Source organism: Tyto alba, unplaced genomic scaffold, assembly GCF_018691265.1.
Source record: "Tyto alba isolate M040663 unplaced genomic scaffold, T.alba_DEE_v4.0 Super-Scaffold_29, whole genome shotgun sequence".
Taxonomy (NCBI): domain Eukaryota; kingdom Metazoa; phylum Chordata; class Aves; order Strigiformes; family Tytonidae; genus Tyto; species Tyto alba.
Window position 1 is genome coordinate 4622354 of NW_024881303.1, and position 17731 is coordinate 4640084.

The following is a 17731-nucleotide window of genomic DNA, read 5'->3' on the forward strand; positions in this document are numbered from 1 at the left end:
CTCCGCCTCCCCGGCCAATCAGCATCGGGGAGGGCAGCGTCCACCGCCTACCGGGGAAGCGGAAAGGTTCCCGGCGCGCCTCACGCGCTGCGACGCCACGTGACGCCCCGCCCCGTTGCCATAGCGCCGTGGGCCCGCCCCCCCACCCCGATGGGTGTCATGGCAACGGGGCGGGGCCGCGTGCAACCGGCGGGAGGTGTTTCCTCAGGGCCGCAGCTGCTCCGGCGGGGACGTGGTCGGGGTGTCCGCGTTTTTATCTGTTTTTAAGGGTTCTAATAGTTAAACCCTGATCCGCAGAGGGTCTTCCCTGTGCCGAGGCCCGGGGGCAGGGCCAGGGGAGGGGCACTACAGTTAGATGAGGCCTGTTAGTGACTCCGTAGCCCTTAGTAGAACACCAGAGAACCCCTCAAGGAAAATAACGGTTAAAAGAGCCTCAGCTGGAACGCCTGCCTCATTAAACATCAGCAAATTCAAGCATGAAGGAGAAATCAGACTTAAGCTCTTGTTTTGAGAAGTTGAGCGTAATTCTGGAAGTAAACCAGGGTCTGGGCCTCACAAATCGTAAATACAAGCAGCGAGTGCGAGGTGGGCACTTCTCTTCCGTCCTAGGCTGTTGGTGGAGGGCTGCCTTGGTACTGGAGGAAATATCTGGCCTTTCTGGTGCTGCTGGGAATTTAAGCCGCCCTAACAGAAAAGAAAATGCCTTCTTGGCAATCCTGTAACAGTGAGAATTAAGAATACCACCGCTTTGCTGGTTCAAAGAGAATGGAAGTAAAGACAAAGACTTTACATCTCAGACATGACCTCTTGTGAATTATATTAATGACTTAAACGCCAGATCCGTGAGATGAAATTGCAGATTTTTAACTGATACCTGTGAATTAAGATTATTAGAAAATATATATTTGTGGAATAGAATTATTAAGGTCAATTTAAGCTGTTTTAACCTCTGTGCTGCAGAACAGACGCTAATCTATTGAGGAATAGTTAGAATAACTGTAGGATAAGAAACTCATAGATAATCTTACTGGGGATGGTTTGTCCTTGTGGTAGCAGGTGCAAAGAAACAGAAAGATAAGGAAGCTGCAAATTAGTAACAAAACCAGACCAGACCAGCCTTGAAGGACAAGATCTATGTGACCACAGGTCTGAGTTTGCACAGAAGTAAGGGTCAACTGGCGGACACAGTGAAGAAGACTATGAGCCTTCATCTAAGGACCCCTGAAGACTACCTGAAGACTCCAACAGGCATGTGAAAGAGATGTTAACATATGCTAATGAGTTCCTGGAAAAATTATGAATATGATAAAAATATAATACAATGAATATGTACAATTAAGGTAGTATAAATGCTTGTTGATTTTGTCTATGCACACACACACACATTAGGAGGAGCTCTCACCTGTGCATCCAGCGCTGTAATAAAGAATGCCTGCTTTCTAAAACTCCAAAATTGAGTCTTAGAGAGTGAATTAATTACCGCTTTCCAGTAACACAGCGAGAGCTTCAGGAAACACCATGGAGGTGCAGGATTGCCAAGCAGCCGCCAAAGCATCACTTAGTCTCTGTACACTCTTAAACACAGCTATTTTCTCGCGCGGCATCGTGTAGGTGGGTTGCTTGTTCATTTCAGCACACAAAACAGATTTGCGTAGTGACCTGCTTAGAAATAGAGGCCACGGCAGGAATCGGGCAGCACCCCATCTTTACTCGAGGTCGGTTTTCCAAGCGCTAGGCTTGCCACGGTTAAAGCAGGGAGGTGTTTGAAGGCGGGTTGTGCCGGATCGGCACAGGCTCCGGTGAGGGTTTTTTTGTTTGGTTGGTTTGTTTTGTTTGGTTTTTTTTTTGTTTGTTTGGTTTTTTTGTGTGTGGGTTTTTTTTTTGTGTGTGGTTTTTTTTTTTTTTCCTTAAATTCTTTGTGCAAATCCAGGCGGTTTGGGGGATGCTCTGGGCAACGCGGCCCCGCCCACCTCTGGTCAAGCTGAGGGCAATGGCTTCACCCGGCTGCTGCGCATGCGCAGGGCGGCGGAAGCCGGCGGGCTCTGGGGTGAGGCGGGCGGCGCGGCTTGGCTGGGCCCCGCTGCGGGGCGGCGCGGCTCGGCCCTCATGGCCGCCGTGTTTCTTGTCACGCTTTACGAGTATTCGCCGCTTTTTTACATCACCGTGGTGTTCGTCTGCTTCCTGGTCACCAGCGGGCTGGTGCTGGGCTGGTGAGTGGGCGCGGTGGAGGGGCTGGTGCTGGCGGTGGGGGCGGGCAGCTCTGTCCCTGTGGGGCCGGCCCTCCCTGGGGAGGCCGTTCTGAGGCGATGGGCCTCGCCTGAGGAGATCTGGCGGTGGCACAGCGTAGGATGAGGGGAATGGGAGCTGGCACCCCTGGGGGTAGGAGCTCCTGGGGTGAGGCAGCGCCGGGGCTGGCAGTGGGGATGGGTGTGGGGGGGCCTGGCAGTGGTGGGGGAGGTGGGTTTGTGTTGAAGAAAGGAAGGTGAGGAGGGCTAGTTGTAGGGAAAGAGGGGCTGCTCCAGCAGGAGAAGGTGAGGATGAAAGCTGTGGAGAAAACAGAGGGGCCGGGAGAGGACCCGACCCTGCGTGAGGGGGGTGGGGGTCAGGGAGGGCTGCTCCAAAGGACAAATCTGGCACTGTTGGAGACGGACATCTCAAAGCTTGGTGGTAGATGAAATGAGCAGATCCTGAGGAAGGTGCTTGGCATTAGGCCAGGTAGCAGCTAAATCTGCCAGGCTTTAAGGCGGAGTTGCTCCTGAGGTGTGAGGCTACCCAGGAGAGCTGCTGGGGCACCAGTCTGTTCCGCTGCTGAAGCTGCGAGGAGAATGGGGTGCTTTAGGTGAAATGAACAGGGTGCTGGGACCGGGATGAGGAGAAGCCTTAAACAGCTGATCTGCTAAAGTGTCTGGAGGGGTGGTGAGTGGAAGACCCTCTCCTACTTGTGTTTGAGAGGGTTCAGCAAAGATGTCACCATTGCCTTTTTCAGAAGCAGGTCCCCTTTTTGTTTTCCTGCAGACTCAGGAGTTTCTGTAAATGTAAATGCTGATACTTGCCAAGTGGAGAGTATTGATTAGCAATCAAAATATTTTATGTAGGAATTGTGGATACACCACACTTCTGGAGAGAATAAAATAGAGTTACTGCATTTCCTCCCATTAGCTTAACAGTATCTGTAGTGCTGTGCTTCACTGTTTTCCATCCTTTGTCTCTCTTTGAATTACAGATGTTTTAGCTGTAGCTGCTTGTTCTCTTGGCAGCTGATAAATACTCTGCTTGACTTTTCCTTTAGTGCAAAGTCTCTCCCTTGTTTACATCACTTTGTTAGCTGCCACTGGCTCAAACATACGTCATCTATTGCTTTTGGTGTGAATGAAGCTATCTTTTGATCTTTTAAGTATGACAGCAGTTCTTGGTTTGCATTGCCTCCCCTAGTGATGGGTAAGTGGTAGTGAAGGCAAGACTGATCTTTTTGCTATCTTTTTGCTGAATGAAGCTTCACCTCCTTATTTGGAGAGAGAGATAGTAGAAATCTTCTTCATAATTCTTTCTGTCCCACTGCACACCGATGCTATTATATTGCCATCCATTTCTCTTCTCTTTTCCTTTTTCCCTTCATCAGTTCTTTAAAAATACTATCTTTACAAAAAAATGATACTGAATCATGATTCAGATAAATCTCCGGCATACATATCCCAAACCAGTGATCCTTTATCACTTTAATCATTATTTATCTGTTTATAATAAGTGCTTTGCAATCCCCTACTGTAAAATATCTGAAGTAGCTGTGCCAGAAGATCCTGACATCTGCACACATGTCCATTGATGCTTTTGGGGCTACAGGGTGTGCAGAGGATGATCCAGATGCATTTTTATTTCAGGGTCAGAAATTCTAGGTGCATCTGTGTTAGATATTCTTGCAGTTTATGTAAATATATACAAACTGTTTTCAAACTACGTTTGTTAAGGAGCTATTGGTCAAGTAGAAGCAGTAGCCAGGAGTTCAGACATACAAGTATGCTGTTCAGAGATATTTGGTACTACCTTTGACCTCTGCCATACCATGGCCTTACAACTAAGAGCCTCCAAGCAATTTCAGTGTGTCTGCAGCTGCAGTTACAGTTTAAGTGCTGAAGTGCTCTTGTACTTATTCATGAAAACAATTTGAGCCTTTATTTGCTACACAGAGTACTATAAATGCATATGGTGTCATGAGTACATATTACTTGGTATATTGCTGTAATGACATTTTGTTTCCCCCATCATTTTCAGCATCAGTTGTCAGCTTGTTTTATGGATGTGTACATGTCAGTCAGCCTGAAAAACACCAACTGGTTAAAAATGTTTTCATTTGCAAAATCATGCACCAATTTGACGAGCGTCTGTTTTTATAGTGAGCCCTGGATACCTGTGGCTCTGCTCAGAGCTTATTAAGTAGGTTACTGCACAGGTAGCTTGCTAGAGCCAGCCCATTAGATACTCTGGGCACAGAAATGAAGTGGAATTTAGATTAGCTGAATACAGTCCTGTGCATTGTCTTTTTAGCCAGAGATGAATTCTCATATTAGGAGGAGATGTAAGCTCAGCAACTGTTTGAAGTCTGGACTGCTCTTTGAATTAACTCATGAAATTTGAATTAATGGAATTAACTCCAAAGTTGTTGGAAACTCTTGCCTTTTCTAAACTAGCATTGTTCTGAATAAATTAATTTTCTTCTATACCAGCTGTTGATCTAGGCTGATAGACTGTTAGATCATAAAATAAAAACTGTGTCTTTATTCATTCTTCATACACTGAATGGTACCTTGAAATTTACAGAAACACTGTACCTTACTGTTGAACAGAAAGGCCTTTCTGTCTCCAGCTGCTGCTAAAACTGTACTAGAGGCTTTTTTATATGGCTCCTTTTCATTATGATTATCCTGTTGCTTTCGACCAGCAAAGAAAGTTTCCAAAGAACACGTTTTTACTTCAGAATCAGCCAGATGGCGTAAAACAGGAGGCATCTTTGTGTGCGTCTGGAGAGATTGGCTCCACTGAGTTTTGGATATTGAGTAAGTGAAACAGCTGCTGCACCTGGTTTCTTTGTAAGATGTTTAACTAGTGTACTTCATTGCAGCCCCAGTGAAGTCTGTGTGGCTATGTTTACTTGCATCGGAGAGGGTTTTGACCCTCCATGCACACAACCTAAGTATGGCTGAGCGCCCTATATTACATCATCGAAGAAATGCAAATTTTTCCATCAAAGTCGAGAAACTGAAGGAATTTATCAAAGATGGAGTAATGAGTATAGAGTATTTTCCACCAGCTCAACCCCTTTCCTCTTTGGTGTATCTGTGACACTCAGGCATGCAACACATTAAATGGTAAAGGCAAATACTTGTTAGACTGCCAGGAACAGGTTGTTGCTATTGAGAACGGCTTTGAGCATTTTTTTTTTCCTGAAGTAGTTTCCTCAACTTGAAAATCACTTTTGACTGATGTTTTTCCCTATTAGTCTTAGAAAGGGCACCCTTCCAACATGAATCAATAGAAAGGAGCCCAGCGTCAGTAAAAGCTCTGCTTTTCATCTCTGTTTGACACACAGGAGTTGGAAAAAATTTTAAAACCAGGAAAAAGTAGCAGTTAAGCCACAAAATTGTCTGTTTCACTCAGAGCTGTATTGTGCATGAAATTACTTCGGCAATTTTCAAACTGATTACATTGAAGTTGGTAGTGCCCTTTTCAGCTTGAGTTATTGATATGAGACCCATCTTACTGTAACAGCTGCTATTTCAGTATACTAAATGGAAACAATTGATGCAGGGCAACTCTGCCATTGAGAGTTTTCCAGCACCTAATATGCTGATGACTGCACGAACCAAAATTCAAAGCCATTAAACAGGACATCACTTCAAAAGTACAGGTGGCAGCAACAAAAGCACAAATTCAGGAAAGTACAGTCTGAGCTAATTAATAACTGTTTTTTTAAAATGCATTAACAAAAGACTCCCACAGCCTCTCCCTGTTGCCTAACTAATGAGACAGAACTGGATTAATGCAGTTAAAATCTCTTCAGTCTGCAAAGTAGTCTTCTGATTGCATATCTGGGACAGTTTCTCTAATCAACTTTTGGTTATTGAAAGTTACTGCTATCACCTTAAAAAGTGAATTATTTTCTAGTCAAGTGTAAAAGGAAGTCTGTTGTGGAGCTTGTTTTGTAGATCCTGATCTTCTGTAATTGTTCTTTTAAAAGCCCCAGGCAATATGAAAATCTTGGCATTTTTAATTGATAATGGAAATCATCCCAAAATACCCTTCCTCACTTTTTTCTATTTTTATTTTGATTCATAGGGTATTTAAACTTTAAAACCTTCGCTTTGTTATCCTTTTAGGGTCAGAATATCACTTGGGCTAGCAGGCTAGTTTCAGCTTTGAAGGAGTCTTAGAATCTCAGCTTCGACTCAGTCTTGACTGGCTCAAGGCAGAGTCTTTACACCCCCTGATTTAATATCAGCATACTATTGTAACTGAGGTTTACATGGGAGATCGGGATCTTAGTCTCCCATAAAATCTTGCTGGCTGTAGTTACAGCTGGAAATACCCTAGGGCTTTATAATGTACTCTAAGGTCTTCCTTTTGAACACCCTGTCCATTAAGACTGTTCCATCTCTGCAAGCAGCGATTTTTTTTTTTTTTTTTTTTTTTGGTCCTGCGACAGGATATGCAGAATGTCAACTGGGAGAAAGCTCTGGCTAACAGTTTGCCACTAGAGGGCATTGACCGATCTCGTTAATTTTAGTCTCTTTCTGGAAATGCAGGAGTAAAGTATTTCCCCCTTTATAGATTTTCTGTATCACTGTGAAGACTCCTACCCTCTACCACGAGAAGGTGGAGTCAGACTGGCAGGCTATATTATTCATGCATCCTAGCAGATATTCTGCAAAGCCGAGCTAGCTCTATTTGTTGTGCTGCTTGCTATTTAGAGCTGAAGAAAAATTCAAATGTGTCAACACTAACACTTAACCCACTTGTTCTTGTTTCTTGTCTCATAGGTTTGGTTTGGGTGTTCCTGTTATTCTGAGAAACTCAGAAGAAACAGAATCCAGCACAAGAGTACTGAAAAAGCGTATGAGACAAGTGAAGAATCCTTTTGGGTTAGAAATCCCTCATCCTGCTACAGCTTCAGTAACGAGTCAGTGGATTCCTGATGTGCTTGATCTTTGTCAGTTTGGGTTCCTGAACTTAGTACTTCCTGTTTTCTTGCTCTCACCCTTTTCCTTTATCAGAATTGCTCAGAAACACACTTCTTCCCATCATTACAACATAAACAATTTTAACACAGCTTATAAATGTGGTGGGTTTAAAAGGGAAATGTTTGGATATTTAAGTACAGTTTCATTCTTATTAATGAAACACTTCCTGCTATAACAGATTTTTAAGTAACAAAAACATTTTCAGGTCACCAGCTATTGTGGACATTTTGGTAAACTTTACAGAATTGTAGAATTCTACAGTGAATGCTGTAGCATGTGCACTGCTCACTTAAATCTAAGCCCAGATTTTCAGCAGTGTTTGGAAGTGCACTACTTCTAATAAATAAATAAAAATCTCCTTCTCTTTCCATCTCTGCTTCAGTGGAAACTGAATTTAAATATCTATTTGGATCAGAGTTCAGGTAGTTCTTAACATCCTTGAAATCGCCCACATAGAAGGGCATGAATTTCACTTCCTACATCTTTGTTGAGTAGTAAGCAAGGCTAAGCATCTTGTGCCAACGCAGATGTGGAGCCTTCCTATGAATGAGAAAAAGGCTGCAGCAATTTCACCCCGCCCTCAACATAAAAACAAACAAACAAACAACCCAACAACTTAGTCTCCAGGTAATTTGTCTTTTTCAGGAGATTTGAGCACTTGAATTTGTTGGGACTTTTCTGCTTCTGTTTGTGCAGTAGGTGTTTAGAAATTAATGGTTTGGGTACTTGATTTTTAGAAAATAAATGGAGCACATAGATCCTCTTTTTATCCTCCCTCTGCATGATCAAAAGGGCCTTATTCTTTCAGACCACAGAGAGTGTTGTAGGCCAATGATCCAATTAATACCATTATCTAAGGAGGGAGTGGACTTTGGACTAGGGGTTGTGCTCCTGGGTTTGCCAGCGAGTGTGTCAGATGTTACCAGAAGTTAAAATTTTACCCTTTGTAAAATGCACATGGTGGTTTTGTTAACTTAATCAGCCGTTTTATCTCCTTGCACCCACTTCATCATCTCCATTGACTTTCATAAGCACTAAACCTAGTCTGAATTTGTAGAAAATTAGATTATAATGGTAAATATCTGGGACTCTGAAGTTGTTTTCTGCCCTTTAAGAACCTACACTTAGCAATTCCAGAATTCCTGCACATGGATGAGCTAACAAAATTCTTATCTTCTTTCTACAAGAGGGTATAACACTGACACCCGACTGTCTGGAAGACTGTATTCTTACCTGCTACTGGGGCTGCAGTGTTCAGAAACTCCATGAAGCATTGCAGAAACATGTTTACTGCTTCAGAATAAAGACCCCTCAGGCGTTAGAGGATGCTCTGTACAGCGAATACCTCTATCGACAACAGTACTTGTATCCTTTTTTAAAATTGTTTTGACAAAATATGCTAATTTATTGGCACAGGGAGTGTTGAGACTTGTGAACATTCGTCAGTTCTTGGCACAATATATTTATGAACGAATATGATGACAAATATTCTTTATGCAAACGTCACATTTGTCTACAGTCACAGCCACACTGATTGTTTTCCTTAACACGTACAAAGCATTAAAAAAAATGACAAGGAAGAAAAATATTGTCAGTTACCAGAAGATGCTCAAGTTGTTGATTTTGGCCCAGTGCCTAGATCTCGCTATCCATTGATAGTGTTGTTGACATTAGCTGATGAAGAAGACAGAGAAATATATGATATTGTAAGTAATATAAGAACATATTTTAGGTCTGAATGTTTCAGGAGACAGTCTTGAATAAAACAGCTTCTTTTCCCTGTCCCGTAGAATTTGGTCCGTAGCTTTGTCACTGGTGACTCTAGGGAAGCATGGCAGAAGAGCAAAAATAATTGTTATATAAAAATTATGTGTGCCATTCGAAAGATGGCTTTTGACTTTCACAAAGTGGTGAGATGAACTAGGCATGTGGTAGGTTAGTCAGCTATTACTCTGATTTTTCTGGTCATAAAAACCCATGGTGGAGCTCTTGCACTGATATGGTCTTTTGGATTGATGTTGGCAAGGTAGGAGGATTTTTTTTTTTTTAGTGTCTGGCACAGATATTTGAGCTGATTGCTGACTTGACTGTTAGGAACATAGAAATTACCTTTCTGCATCAGGCCTGAGTCGATGTAATGCAGTACATTATGTCTCACAGTAGCCAGTGTCAGGTCATTTACAGGAAGGTGTGAGAGTCTTACAGTAGATTGGTATGAGATACTCAGCTCCCCAAAAGGTGGTCTAATCTCTTACAGTTAGAGCAGCTTCAGCCTTGTCACATGCAGTTCAATATCCCTTCTAAACTCTAAGTTGACTGTTTTTGGAACGGTTTGGGACACACTCTTATCTCCCATCTTATAATTTGGTTGATAATATCATAGCACTAACTGCTTGGACAGTAATGCAAAGGAACTCAGAAGCAAATTATCTAAATCCACTGAACACTGTTCCATACATTCATTTGGAAGTTGTGATCACACTGGTGCTTAAGATATCTGTTCCCTTTCCAAGTGATGCTTGTCCTTGGCTTCTTGCCACTTGACCTTAGGACTGCCCTCCTGCCTCCTGTCCCCACTCAGGATTTCCCCCCCACCAGCTATTTCAGAGATTAGTATATCTATCTATGTTCAGAGCTCAGATTAGTTTAATATAAAGAGACTGTAATTTTAATATTTGAATGTGTTTGATACTAGCATGGACATGAATTTGTAACACCTCTCTTTTGTTCCGTAACATAGAAGAAAGGGATGGAAGGAGAGTTGGGGAGTTACTTCTCCTCTGGTTTTGGAGAAAAGAAACACAACTAGAATCTGTTAATATGGTCAAAGGAATAACTCCACCTGACCTCCTTGCCAGACAAACGTCCAAATTGCATCTGTTATTGAAACAAACTTGTAAAATATAAATACAATGTGGAAAGGAATCTTTGCCCCTGTGGTCAGTATGGTATTACCACATTATTCTCACCAGTGCAGCAGGTTCCGACTTGAATTTTTTTGTATGTGTGTTTGTGCGTGTCCATCACTACAGAAGGTGTTCCAGTATCTCTTTTCTGAGGGCTTTAATTTTCATCCTAACTATTTGTGGCCACATCACACCTATTTGGTTTCGTGCTTTAATTTTCCTCTAGCTCCAAAAAATTAGCATGACCATATATAAGAGTTACAGAAATTATTTGAAGACTGGCAGGACTAAAGTGGAAGAAAGCTTAGACCTCAGGCCTGTGTATAAAACAGAAGATTGAGAAGTAACTTGATTATGGTGTACAAGTATTTACAAAGAGAGAAAATAGCTGGTGCCCAAGGGAAAGCGGTTCTATAATCAAATAGCATAATATTTTTACTAGGTCATAGTGTCACTGTATAAGTTTCTATACTACAGGACAACATAGAGGAGAAGACAAGACAGTAGCTTGAAGATCCAGATACTTGTGTTAGGAACTGGTCCCACTCACGGTTAAAAAGTTGTCTAGGTGTCTAAACAAACTGTGAGTTGAGGACGTGTGTCATCATTGAGAAAGCACTTACGGTGGGATGACATAATACAAATACACTGAGGACTGTTAACTTTTAAACTCTTATTATAAAAACACAAAATATGTAGTTTTAATGGAGATATAATGGCTTTCAGGTTCCAAAACAAAGCGAATAGGGGTGTAGGGATTTTGGTGTCTGTTGGGTTTTTTGGGTCTGTCGTTTTTTTTTCTTTAGGCATTGTGATTTAGAAAAAAGGACCTCAGTGCCAAAGAATAGTAAATTCAGTTAGTGTAAATACATATGTATAGGTACATATATATTTAAACTCTGCATGTAATTAGCCATGTGTGGATTTTGAAGTGCAAGCCTGATTTGCCTTTAAAAATTTTTTTTTAAAACAGAACAGCTTTCTTCCATATTTCATTTCGCTTTTGACAGCTTCTGGGAACTACAATAATATTGAATTTCACTTTCTTTTTTTCCTGCTTTTTTAGAGGCTATTACGTAATTTGGGCAGGGTGAAGGGTATTAGGCACAGCATGCAAGCTTAGAGTGCTTTTATTTTCAGAAAAATGACTCTAAAGCCAGCCCATGGGGTCCTTTCATAATCCTTTCCAGTGAAAATTGTCTTTTGCCTGCTTGGTTTACAAGCCAATCAACGACACTTCTAAATGCTTTTTGGAGTCTAAAACCTGTGCTCCGTGTGTTTGTGAGGGAAGTGGGAGACAGTAGAGAAGACTTTGCCTCTTACATGTTCCCCTGTAACTCTGCAGCCAGATTTCAGCTGGCAGGGTCATTTCTTGTGCTGAAGAATGGCCCGGGATGCGGCTGCCGACATTGTACGGGACTTCACTGCCTGCGCTCACTTGGGGCTCGGTTGCTGTAGGAAACTCCTTGCAGTTTGTCAACTGCTCTCCCATCTAGGAGGAGTTCATCATGAGTTGGTGGAGTGGAAAGAGGAGTGTAGGAGCTGCTACTTCTGATTGAAATCATTACGCAGGTAGCCTCTCCGAGGCACATCCGTGACTGTGTCAGCAAGCCCTGCCTCGGCGGCGTAAGCACTTACCTTCAGGAGGACTGCATGTGCTTGGCTGCCTTTTTGGTTTGGGACCCAATTCCATTTGGTGAGAGAAGGTCGCCATAAACTGGCCATAGAAGGGCTCTTTGGAGAGCCAGGGCACAAAGCTGAAGCCCCACAAAGTGCTGTCCTGTGCCACATCCTGTTTTTACCTTGTCCGGCATATTTCTTTGATCCATGTTTGAAGTTGACGTTGTTGAAGTCCAGATTGTCTAAGGAAATAAGCAGGTCAGAGGTTGTAACAAAGTATGTAGTCTTTCACGCAAACTGTTCTGTATGAACCATGGAAGGAAAAGGGAAGTTATTAAACATAGATTTTTTTTATTTTTTTTTTTGGTAGATTTCAATGGTGGCTGTAATTCACATTCCTGATGAGAGTTACAGACTTTCCTGCAGAATATTATATCAGTATCTACTTCTAGCTCAAGGTCAATACCATGATCTGAAGGTAAGCCACATACTGAGTCTTGTTTCATTTGGGCGACAGTGTTAAGTTTAACTTGTGTAGGCTTTTAGGAGCCTAAATTAGTATAAGACTTTTATTGTCATGCAAAGAACTGGATAATAGTTTAAATGATTTTATCAGTTAAGTGTTTCTAGACAAATTTACTATACAGAAATACTTTATACCAAAATATTCAAGATTCCTGGAGAAATTACTTGATTCTAGTCTAGTGGCCTAGGTTCTGTCCACTTATTAAAGCGGTAGTAGAACATTAACTAGCTCTTGAATGTTTCATCTCTACAGAATATTTGTTATCTCCTTGACAGTGTCTTAAACCAGCCCTTTCTCCTATACTGCCCTTCAACTGGGAAAGCCTCAGAAGAAACTTTTTTGTTCAATTTTTTACTGCAATACACACACGAAGGTTAGGAATCTGGCCAGCACATGCATACCATTATAAGTTAAACCAATCTTCTCATTATTCCATTCCAATTTCCCGTGTCTATGCGTGTTGTGAGACCATCGTTGTCCTGTTTCTGTCAGGCAGTCAATGATGTCATTCTATGCAATTCACTTTTATATTTCTGTGATAATAAAAATAACTTATGGTACCAGTAAGCTAGAAATTGGGCCAAATTCATTCAATTGACTTGATTAGCATTCATTCAGAAATAGATTTGTCTGGAGAAATGTTTGTCCTGGCCATTTTTTGCTGACATAGTTGATCCAGGTAAACTTTCCTGTTGATCCCCTTAAGCTTTCTTTTCACGTGTTGTTGCCCTTGTAAAAACACTGCTTAAACTGAATGGGAAGAACTGTGCAGCTGCATTTTCTGTAGTTGTGTAGTGTGCTCTCTGTGGGCATCTTTGGCTGCATGGTAGTTTACTGGCTTTATTAAGAGATCACGCCCAGAAGAATTTGCACTTCACATAAAATAAGACAAAAAGGAATAAGGGATTGTAATATGAGCAAGAGCGGAATGGGTTGAGTGAAGCAGATTTGACCACTTGGTGGATATATTTTGGGTAGTAATAGATGGAGGCATCCCTCTAGGCATAGAGAACGATATACCAGCAATGGAAACCCGAGCTGCTGAAAACCCAGGCAGTTCTGTTAAAGTTCATTCATGTACATTGATTTGATACAGCTGAGATTTGATGACCTATCCTTAATATTTTCCCAGTGTTTTATGTAATTTTATGCTTCTGAAATACCTTTAACTGAAGGCCAGGCAACTGTCAGGACTCGTCCAAAGAGTGACTGGCACTGCTTGACCCAGTGGAAACCAGTGAATCTGACCCAGTAGAACCTGCATTGCATGTGTGCGTTCAGGTATCCGGGGAGAGTTTGTTGACTTCTAAATGTTCATGTCTATGTGTATTTTAGCAGCTCTTCATGTCTGCAAATAGTACTGCACCATCTTCAAGTGATACGTCCCCTGGTGAGAGAAGCACTGACAGAAGCTTGCTGGAAAAGGCTGGACTGGCTGAAGATGAACCAGAATTGCATGAAGAAAACAGTAAAGACTGTGTTGTTTGCCAGAATGGCACGGTGAACTGGGTACTCCTACCCTGCAGGCACGCGTGCTTGTGTGATGGCTGCATAAAGTATTTTCAGCAGTGTCCAATGTGTAGGCAGTTTGTTCAAGAATCTTTTCCACTTTGCAGTAAAAAGGAGCAAGATGAAGATGAATCAACCCATATCTTGCAAGATGTTCTTCCTGGAAGAGTTTTTTAATGGGACAAAAAATAGAAGAACTGGGTTGTATGCACCAAGATTAAATGTAGAAAACAGATTGCTTATGGGAGGATATGTAGCATTAACTTGTATCGTTTTGCTTTTTATTGTTAGGTGATTTTCAGCTTCCTCATTTTTCTTCACTCCATATGCTCACAGGAACACTACACTTATCTGTGCAATGTGGACAGAAGAAGTGCGTAGGATATCTCTGAAGGATGTGATTTTATTTATAACTTCTTACTAGTTTTTCATGGAGTACTATTGGAGGCTATTTTGATTACTAAATTTAGTATATCTACTAAAAAAAGAATAAAACTTGCAAGTGAAGTTGCACACAGCTCATTCTATATTTATTGTATTTAAAATACTAGAGCAATATATCGTTTTAACTGAGTATAATTTAGCAACTTAGCACTTTAGAGAATGTATCAAGTGAAGGAAAGTAAATATTCTTCATTGTTAAACCCACGTATATTTATTTTATAGATGAAGGCTGCACTGTGGCAGGAGCTGGGAGTTGAAGGCATGTTTCAGGACACTGTTTCTGGCTGTTTTGAAAGATGTGTGTGTGTGTGTGTGTGTGAGGGACCTTAGCCAAAGCCCCTTGGAATGAGTGCAAAAATTTTTGTTGGTTCTTGTTGGCTTGAACTAAACATTGCTGACACTTTCAGGCCTGAGCCTCTGCTATGTCATCTTGAGACACAGACTTTCAATCTCATTAGCAATGGCTGTAAGAGCGTGTTCTCTATGCAAATGTTCATTAATTACTCCATAGAGTGGTTACTTGGACAGTTTTGTGGTGCTATTCTTACACGAGTAGCCTGCTTTGGGGAATTTCCAGCTCTTTTTGCTCGCATTGTCAGCTTGGATGCAAAGTTAACCATTCACCTTTTATCAATAGTCCTAGGGGATTTACTTACTCTAATAAAGAAAGAAGGTAAAGAATAGCAGAAAATTATTTCTTTTTCCCTCCAATGGTGTATTGTCAAAAGCAATAAAAATGTCTGTTGAGAAAAGAAAGTGTGGGTTTGCTTCTTAAGAGAGAGATGAATTGTCCTAAAGACAGACAGGCTGAGTTTCACATCTGCTTGTAGAAGACAAAATTACAAATGCTTGTTAGAACCTGTAGAAAATGGGGAGTAGCTGCTTTCTGTCCTCCCTCTTGTTCCCTTGCAGCTTTGCCCACAACAGCCCCACGTCCAGTTCCAGGACAGCTGCTCAGTCTCGGGGAGAGAAAGCCATGCTCCAAGCTGTTCAGCTGCACCCTCCTGTAGCTCCTTTATCGGTGCTGCCGGTACAAGGTACACACAAGGTGCTGCACACCTCCAAACCAGGGAGGGGAGCTTCCCCTACTCAAAGGTATTCCATCTTCATCTTTACATCATTCATTTGTTTCGTTTTGTTTTGCCACAACCCTGCTTCCAAACTCCTGGCAATTGCTTCTGAGGAAAAGATTTAGGTGGTGGTGGTGGAAAGAGTAATGCTTAGTTGTAAAGACAGATAGAGGTTGGGAATTGATGCATGTAGCTACAGATTTCCAGCCAGTGATCAGTAGGCTGTTTGTAAGACAATTTATCTGGTTTACGTAAAGTGACCTTCCCTGCCAGGGACAACTGGGGAATAAACTGCTGGCCAAATCAGCCTTTTGTTTGCACTGTATATCAAACAGGAATTAAATACCCAGGTGTCCGTGGGGACTGACCGGTGCTTGTGGAGAGCTTTGGAAGACAGATGGTTCTACGTGGAAACCCTCGTGGCAAAGAGTAGTCTATGTGCTGTGATTCAGGAGTCTGAGAACAGCACGAGGGGAGCAGAGACGACTCTGATAGCAGAAGAAATAAGTGCTGGTGGCAGCAAGGCCGGACCTCAGGTAAGAACACAACGCAGATGTGGGGCAATAACAGTGTGATGCAACTCGAGCAGACTCAGAGCTGCCTGCATTGGGTAGAAAGACCCAATATCATGGTGTCTTCACCACTCGGGATGGATCACAGAGGCACGAGGAAGACTTGTCCTCTGTGTCGCTATAGCCAGTCCTCACCGGAGCGCTTAGATAAGTGTGCCTTGGGGCTAGCGGGAATGTAAATGTGCAAGAAGGAGTCTTAAAAATAAAAATCCTTTTCCCTTTCTATGTGGTCTCACACTGAGTTTTGCTAGCTTGGTTGCAGCATACCCGATGGAGGTAGTTGCTGAGTTTAGCTTCCCTATCTGTGTCACTAGCCTTGTTCTGCCATTAAAGGGAGCAGGTAGCACGATGATGGTGGAAATAATTACCCTTCAGACTTCCCTTCATATCCATGTGTCACTGTTGGGAAATGGAGAGCTGGTGTAAATTGTTTTAGGCCACTTTGGGCTCTCAGAAAAATAAAGACCAAAGAGCCTGAGCCATGACAAGAGTCGTTTCCATCCGAACAGCTTATACTACCAGCATGTGGGATAGTGGCTGTAGTAATTATTCCAGAGGAGCAGGTTAATGCTGCGCTGGTTCTAACCTGGAGGTGGGCACTGCTTGATAGTTCTCAGGGACTTGGTTCGTTCATGTAGATGATCAAAGAGGTGGTGTTTACTGCTTGACCACAGTAGTCCCCTACAGCACCAATTCATTAAAATTTCCCAACAAGACAGTGTGATCCAAGCTTGTGGGCTTGTTTAATCTCAGAGTGAAATTGGTATTCAAGTAAACCCCACAGAGAATTGCCTGGTCTGTCTCATCCTTCAGCCAATCGATGCCAGTATTAAATAATAATGGCAAACAGGATGTAGCCGTGCTGAACTGCCAGGCCATGTATTTACCATTAAGTCTGTCCCAGCTTTTCATTTGTTTCATGTTCTTTTAATAGCATTTTCCAGAGATGCTTAGTTGCTTTATTGGATCTAACAAGCTTCCTTGCTGGCCCAAATCAAAGACCTGACAGAGGGTTATAAAAAGTACTGTAGCTGGCTTAGTACATTTGCCTTTCTTCTAAGAAGCCATCTCAAAATACAGATCAGGTGAGAAGTAAAAGGAGCAGCTCTAAAGCTGCCTTGTGTGTCCCTTGGTTGCCTTAAAACAGCGATTCAAGGCTCTAGGAGAGAAATAAAACCTTCCTGTGACCCACAAAAACACAGTATATTGACAGAGGCTGTTCTGCTCTGTCGCCCTGTTGTAATAGAGGTAATATAACATTCCTCTCCCACTCATTATAGATGATGTTTATGGATTTGGGGACATCATATGTTCCTTGCAGACTTCTGGCAACGAGACTTGCTTCTTTTCAGCAGTGCTGGGGTATTAAAAATGGGTAATGATTTTTGCTGCAGGAGAGAGGTGGGAAGTACCTCACTGTTTGGTTTAGCTCAACAATTGTAATCAGAGCTGAGGCTTTGAAATGGGTTGATCAAACTAAGTGGTGTTACCTAGGGATGTCCCCAGGTGACTTTCCAAACACCAATGGACTATGACGTGGGCATCTTCCTTCTGTAGAGAAAGTTGCTCTCTTAGGATCTTCCTTCCTCCCTACCTGCTTTCTCCAAGCAGAAGGTACATAGTAGGAGGGAGACAATTCGGGTCAATTAGTCTTAAAACGGTCTTCCCATTCCCCTGAGGAATTCAGAACTCCCACAAGGCACCTGGAAAACGGGCTAATACCCCGACCCTGACTCCTCGTGGGCTAACGTGGTGCTGCGTTCCACTAGAGACCCCGTAAAGTCTCACCACCACCACTGAGGACAATCGTTGACCATCAGAGTGCCAAGGCTGTCTGCTGAGCTACCAGTAG

The 17731-nt window shown here is 42.4% G+C and overlaps 1 protein-coding gene across 3 annotated transcripts; it reads left to right on the forward strand.

Annotated features, from left to right (window-relative positions):
* Positions 1-2031: 2031 nt before the first annotated feature.
* CGRRF1 (cell growth regulator with ring finger domain 1) lies at positions 2032-14437 on the forward strand. Of its 3 annotated transcripts, XM_033009812.2 has the most exons (7): positions 2096-2210; positions 4937-5051; positions 7032-7171; positions 8420-8597; positions 8791-8938; positions 12129-12236; positions 13620-14437. In XM_033009812.2, exons 3-7 carry the CDS (start codon positions 7108-7110, stop codon positions 13968-13970), a joined length of 849 nt encoding a protein of 282 aa, XP_032865703.1. In that variant the 5' UTR covers positions 2096-2210; positions 4937-5051; positions 7032-7107; the 3' UTR covers positions 13971-14437. The 3 variants fall into 3 exon arrangements, with proteins under 3 accessions (XP_032865702.1, XP_032865701.1, XP_032865703.1); XM_033009811.2 differs by lacking the exon at positions 4937-5051 and having other exon boundaries at positions 2032-2210; positions 13623-14437; XM_033009810.2 differs by lacking the exon at positions 4937-5051 and having other exon boundaries at positions 2033-2210.
* The last annotated feature ends 3294 nt before the right edge of the window (positions 14438-17731 follow it).

Bases quoted from the DNA above. Each gene is read 5' to 3' on its own strand.
- CGRRF1 (XM_033009810.2), top strand. From the start codon at position 2,107: ATGGCCGCCGTGTTTCTTGTCACGCTTTACGAGTATTCGCCGCTTTTT. The intron at 2,211-7,031 runs GTGAGTGGGCGC...CTTGTCTCATAG, and splicing joins AGCGGGCTGGTGCTGGGCTG to GTTTGGTTTGGGTGTTCCTG. The intron at 7,172-8,419 runs GTCAGTGGATTC...TCTTTCTACAAG, and splicing joins TGCTACAGCTTCAGTAACGA to AGGGTATAACACTGACACCC.